The 6,335-nt window shown below is 44.1% G+C and overlaps 1 protein-coding gene across 2 annotated transcripts; it reads right to left on the reverse strand.

The window, feature by feature from the left end:
* Window positions 1-694: 694 nt before the first annotated feature.
* On the reverse strand, window positions 695-5,920 carry hs3st1 (heparan sulfate (glucosamine) 3-O-sulfotransferase 1). 2 transcript variants are annotated; one of them, XM_080502809.1, is made up of 2 exons: window positions 5,749-5,920; window positions 695-2,987 (listed from the first exon to the last, which is right to left on the reverse strand). In XM_080502809.1, exon 2 carries the CDS (start codon window positions 2,829-2,831, stop codon window positions 1,899-1,901), a length of 933 nt encoding a protein of 310 aa, XP_080358935.1. In that variant the 5' UTR covers window positions 2,832-2,987; window positions 5,749-5,920; the 3' UTR covers window positions 695-1,898. The 2 variants fall into 2 exon arrangements, with proteins under 2 accessions (XP_080358935.1, XP_080358934.1); XM_080502808.1 differs by having other exon boundaries at window positions 695-2,862; window positions 5,749-5,878.
* Between the last annotated feature and the right edge of the window lie 415 nt (window positions 5,921-6,335).

A 6,335-nucleotide genomic window follows, 5' to 3' on the forward strand; every position in this document is an offset into this window, starting at 1 on the left:
ACACCTTGAACAGGCCACTCTCATCTAGAAGGAACAATACTCGTGAAAACACGCTGAAGGCGGCAGAAATAAAGACTTTTTTTTCTAACAATGACTCATCGGGGATGTCAAATAGTTTCACTTCACTCTGAGTGGGTCGGGCTGGAAAACTAAGAGCCATAATAACCTTTAAATTCAGGTTTTTTCTTCGTTGCCGTGCAGAGAAGACACGACGAACACGTCTGTATTTTCATAAAACTAAAACAAGATACTACAGAAAATGCAGTCTTAACAAAATAGACTTTAATGAAGCCTTCTGGTGCAAAATACATCGAAATTTCCCCCCCAAAAAACCTCCACTGCTTTTACATTATGCTTTTTTTGTTGTTGTTTTTTACAAACCGATATCTCAGATCGGTTGTCAGTGTTGTGTTGTGTCTGCTACTTTCAAGAAATATGTAAAAAAAAAAAAGAAATTCGATGTTTTCATTGAAATTGAAAAAAAAGTTCTTTGTTTAATGAGCTGTCGGGCTAATTGGCGCCTCCTACAGGCCATTTTCTGTCCCAGCAGCCTCACGTTCGACACTCCTGGACTATAAGATTGATCAGAATGGTCTTAAGCTGATTTCTGCACCAAACTAAAGAAAATGCATTTTCACTTCTTCAACTCTCCGTGAACGACCACGCGGTGAAACCAAAGACAGCCCCACGCATGCTAAAAAATAAAATACATCTTTATTATGGTATTAATTCTTCACTTTTAAAAAAAAAACAATAAAGTACATTTCCACCGTAACAACCGGCAAATAAACAAAGATGTGCACACGGCGTTGCGATAACTGACGAAAGAAACACTAAATTCATAAAGTGAAAATGAAAGTGACTGAGGAAATCGGAGCAGCGGGTTTAAAAAGGTCCTTCAGAACCGGAAACGCAGTTAATGGGTGTCCTGTTATATGCATGAGGGGGAAAATAAGCGCCATTAAAATAATGTAACGCGGCAACTTGGGACGGTCTGAATGTCGGCGGCGGCAGCGGCTTGATGGGAACAGACACGCTCGTACTCTGAAGGCTTTCTGATCACGTTGTGATGTCATAACATTTTAATTCTTCATCTCAATACTTGTGTTTTGTCTCGTCTGGTGGAGTCTGTGCTTTCTCTCTCTTCTCTCGGTGCCGTCCTGCTTTTCTACCCGACGTCAACTTCTAACCAAAGATGAAATATATATATATATATATATATGTGGCACATGCGCTCTCATTTAAAGGTCACCATTGCGTAAAGCCACTCAAATCCCCCATAATGCACCACTCAGCAGTGTTTCGGAGCCAGATTGACCAGTTTCTTTTTTCCCTAGGATGACGAAGCCACGACCCCGCCCTACTCTGCCGCTGATCGGCTCGTACTCACTGCAATCACTGATCTGATTGGTTGACGAGCCAAAGTAGGTGATGACCGGGCAAATATAGCTATGTGACAATGTAGCTGATTGGATTTTCAACTTTTATATGTCACTGTTTCAAAAGAAAACCACCGATTGTTTCTGGGCTGCTTGAAAAGAAGGCAGAAGCAGAAACGGAGCATCCACCCACTCCTCCAGGAATCCCGACGCCACCGCCTCTGACTGTCCTTTAACTCCAACCGATGCGGCAGAAAGACGCCGGCTCTCTCAAGAGGCTTCACCTTCATCCGCCGTCCGCTACGCTCCCGCTCACGTGGGATTACTGGGACTTTATCCGTCAGTCGTCGTCACGTGAATAAATCTCAACAGACTCACGAGCCGCGTCGCCGCGGAAGTTCTCTCAGTCCGCCCCGACTTGGCCCCCGAAATGCGCCCCGCGAAACAAACATTCCGGTACAAAAATAGATTCTCAATGTACATTGTCTCGTCCCCACGGCGACTCTTACATCGCGGAGGTCACTTCCAGTCGAACGTTCGCCCCACCAGCTCAAAGAACTTCCTGTTGGGTTCGTGGAAGAACTGGTAGAGCTTCTGCAGGATGTCGGGCGCCACCTGGGGGTGCGCCCGGCCCTTGGAGTCGTGCAAGCAGCGCTCCCGCCCGTGGTCCCTCAGGCAGTAGAACCCCTTGGTCTTGTTGAAGTAGAAGTTGGAGGCGTTGATCTGCGGCTCCAGGTCCAGGAAGCGCTCCACCCTCCGCATCTCGGGCAGCGGGTCCCGGATCAGCCGGTCGCCGTCCACCACGTGGATGCTGCCCAGCGGGAAGTAGCGCAGCCAGTTCTGCATGTGCACGTAGTAGAGGCTGCGGTTGAACGCCTTGTAGCCCAGGTTGACCTCGCCGTCCCGCACCAGCACCGACTCGATGGGCTGGTGGCGCTTGTGCTTCTGCAGGCGGTTGTAGGACACCTGGGTGTAGTCGGAGAGCACGCGCTCCGTGGGGTCGCGCAGGATCAGCAGCAGCTTGACGCCCGGGTCCATCTGGTGGACGCGGCGGGGCGCCTTGGCGGCGGTGAAGTAGGCGGGCGTCTTCTCCACCGTCAGCTGGCCGGGCAGCGCGTAGGGCATCTGGCCGCGGTACCAGGCCAGGCCCTTCTGGAAGTGGCCCTCCCAGTCGAAGAAGTGCACCTCGCTCTGCGCCGCCGCCACGGCGCCGTGCAGGCTCAGCATCTCGATCAGCGCCCGCGTGCCGCCCTTGCGCACGCCGATGATGATGATCTGGGGGAGCCGCTGCAGGGTGCCGTTGGCGTGGCCGGCGGTGGCGTTGCTGTTGTCGGCGGGGGGAGGGGTGGGGGTGAGGGTCGGCGGCGGCGGTCCCTCGTCCGGCGCGGGCCTGGAGGGGAGGGGCGGGGACTGCATGGCGAACAGCAGCAGCCCGAGGAGGACGGCTGCCATGACGGAGGTCCGGACCCGGGAGGATTTCAGCCTGGCGAGAGCAGAGGAACTGAGTCCCACATCGAAAGGGCGGCCGGACGAGCGCGAGGGTCCGAGGAAAGAAGAAGAAGAAGAAGATGGAGGAAGAGGAGGAGGAAGAGGAAGAGGAGCTTCACTCTGCAGGAGGAGAAAACAGCTGGAGTCAAACAGCAGATAAAACTCAACAAAACAGGATCGATGCAGCTTTAGCCCACATGGAAAGAATCTATATGAGGATATATGCACATATATGACAATATATATGCAGCATATATGCACATATATGCTGCATCTATGCATATATATGCCACATATAGGCAAAATTGAGGTGCATATATGTGAATATACAGGCCATATAGGTCTCCTGTACTGCTTCTTTATTTCCACATATATATGTAGCCCATATCTCACTTTCCCACATGGAAAGAACCTATATAAACATATATGTTTTAATATAGGCTTTGATATAGGTTTTGAATATATGTGACATATATAAAATTGGCAGTTTTCCTATATTTTATGTACATATATATGAAAACAGCCATATATATGATATATGTACGGCCATATATGTACATATATGTACATAAAATATAGGAAAATATAGGAAAATGGCCAATTTTATATATGTCACATATATTCAAAACCTATATCAAAACCTATATTATATATAATATATATATGTTTATATAGGTTCTTTCCATGTGGGAGGACTCAAATTCCTCAAATTCTTTCCTGCATCACCTGCTTTACTTCTCCTCGTGAAAAATACTCAAAGTATCAGGTACTTTTGACCTTTTTAACACATTACTACAGTGCGTGTAAACATCTGAGGAGAAACAGAGTCGGGCTTTTAAAGTAATAGTAATAATAATAATAATATTACGGTGTGTATCCAGTAATCGCTCATCAAATAGTGACGTATATGTGAAGTAAATGTGCTTAATTTGTTTTGCATTGCTTAAATTGTACTATATTTCATGTTCGGCGCCATTTATTAAAAGGTACAAAAGTGAAAGTACAAAAAAAACTACCCAAGTTCCTTTTTGACGCCAAGCAAACTGTGTTCCTTTCATTTCAATAGAAACAAAGTAGGAACTATAATTTGTGAATAAACTGCACACGTGCAGATTTAAGTTTTAATATTTATTCAACTTGTGTGTGTGCAGAAGTGATTTTTATTGTTAAAGGTAGTGAAGTAAATGTGGAAGAGATTGTGTTTCATATTCCCTAGTATTTCAAATATCTTAATTACAAGCAGAATAATCAAGACACTCAGATTATACTCAGTTACAATTAAAAGTACTGTTGTAGAAACTATTAGTTACTTTAAAGCCACATGAAGTTGATTATAAATATTATTCTACGATACATCAGTCATAAACTAAATAACTCCTTGTTTCATTCTTCATGTTACCTGTTTTATTTATTCATTCAAAAAATAATTGGAAACAAGTACTAACAACACCACTCAATAGTAATCAGAGTATTTCTAGGCTCTTAATTCCACCTCTGTGTACAGATAATAAGATACATGTGACTTTAACAGTCTAAAAGTAGATTACATGGTTTAAACTATACTTAAGCAGTACTTCTCTACACAAAGTACACAAACAATACTGCAGTCATGGCAATAGTACTTCTTAAAATCTGTTACTTCCTCCCATTGTTATTACTTTATTATCTATGAAATAACATTTTAAAAGGTGGTGTAAAATGTACTTAAGTAGGAAGAAAATTATTAAAATATCACTTAACTACAGTTGTAATTAGTTACTTCCACCAAACTGTAAAAGCTCACTACATCCTGAGTTACAATAACGTTAATATTTGTACTCCATTACTTCCACCTTCGTTCTCTTCTGCACAAATTAAGCGTAAAACACATTAACACATTTATGAAAACTCTAAAAGTCCATAAAATAGAGCCAATTACACTGAAGTAGGTGTAAAATACTTGAAAACATGAAGGTGAAGTGCCAGAAATATTACTAAATCACAGTAATGTGAGTATCTGCAGTGTTTATTACACCATGTAATCACGGTTGGCGTTCATGAGAAAAAGGTCATACATGTGAATGCAAGTACTCCAAAAATCTACTCTATTACAGTAATATAACTCTTTGCAATACTCCCACCTCATTTTTTTTAAGTCCAAGTCATAAATCAGAGTCAAAGACGGTTTAAAAACAAAGAATACATCCACATTATAATCTCGAGGTAAAAAAATAAACATGTAAAGTCCCAGTCTCAAAAACTACTGAGAGTATGAATTACTTTATATACTATTTAACTGTATTGTTAATAGTAAACGTTAAATCCAAATGCATGGAATCGCTACAATAGATTTACATGTACAATGTTTATAATGAATCAGTCCCACCCCGTTATTAAATCGCCATCAAAACTTCACTACGTTTGGAAAAATACACATCTCAACACGGAGCTACAAGCAAATACTCACAACAACTCGACTCCATGCATTTCCAACTAGTTATTTATACAGCCAAGCCTTTTCCACGCTCTCATTGACAAATAATTTTTTTTCTTCATATTTATACAAAGAGTACCGCATATTTGGAGTCAACTAGAAGTACAATTACATTAAACGTGAGAGGAGTTATTCATCTCCCACTACGTTACGAGTCAAAATCACGAGTCGCTGTGGTAAATACTAAAATAATGCCTATTAAAAAAAAAAAGTCCATAAGAATTAAAGATGCTTTATCCGTCTTAATGTATCAGGATGAAAATAATAAAGCAGGTTTGTGTGATAGATTTTAAATTAAAAGCAAATAAATGATGCATACTCGGTTTTGTGACGTTGCAGTGTAAAAAAAACACCGCCAGTATTGTTATGAATTGTTAGAATTGCCGGTTTGACGCGCGGGTCTCCTACCGGGCTGTGGACGCGTCTCCGCGGCTCTGCGCTCCGGCGGCGCGCCTCGGAGCTCCGCGCTCCGCGCGCGGCTGCAGCTTCACGATCCGCGTCCGCCGCTGCCGCTGCTGCTGCTGCGACCCTCCGGGGCTTCGCGTCTGTATTCCTCGTGCACAGACACACACACACACACACTCACACAAATGCAAACACGCGCGCGCTGCACACGCGATAAAAGTTCCTCCGATCCGCGCGCCACCTCCCCGGAGCGCCTCCTCCCGAGTTTCACTCCGGATCTCGCCGAGGTCCGCGTTTTTCACCGTCAGCTGGAGCGCAGGCGAAGCCACGCCCACGTGACGCTCCGCGGACACGCCCCCCCCCGCCTGGGAACGGTATGTGTGACGTAGGGGGAGAAAGGGGCGGAGCCAGGTGAGGCAGGTGATAAGGGTACACAGTTATGCAATGACCGGTTTGAAAGGGTGAAGTAACTTAGTACACCGTCATACTTCAAATAATACTCACTGGAGTATTCTGATTTATTCTGAGTTATCCTGGATTTCACCAGTTTATGATGGTATAAACTGGTTTATTTGGGTTTACACTGGGTT

Source organism: Blennius ocellaris (assembly GCF_963422515.1).
Source record: "Blennius ocellaris genome assembly, chromosome: 9".
Taxonomy (NCBI): domain Eukaryota; kingdom Metazoa; phylum Chordata; class Actinopteri; order Blenniiformes; family Blenniidae; genus Blennius; species Blennius ocellaris.

What these genes read in the sequence shown, in the direction of transcription:
- hs3st1 (XM_080502809.1), bottom strand. Translation starts at nt 2,831, where the DNA reads ATGGCAGCCGTCCTCCTCGGGCTGCTGCTGTTCGCCATGCAGTCCCCG.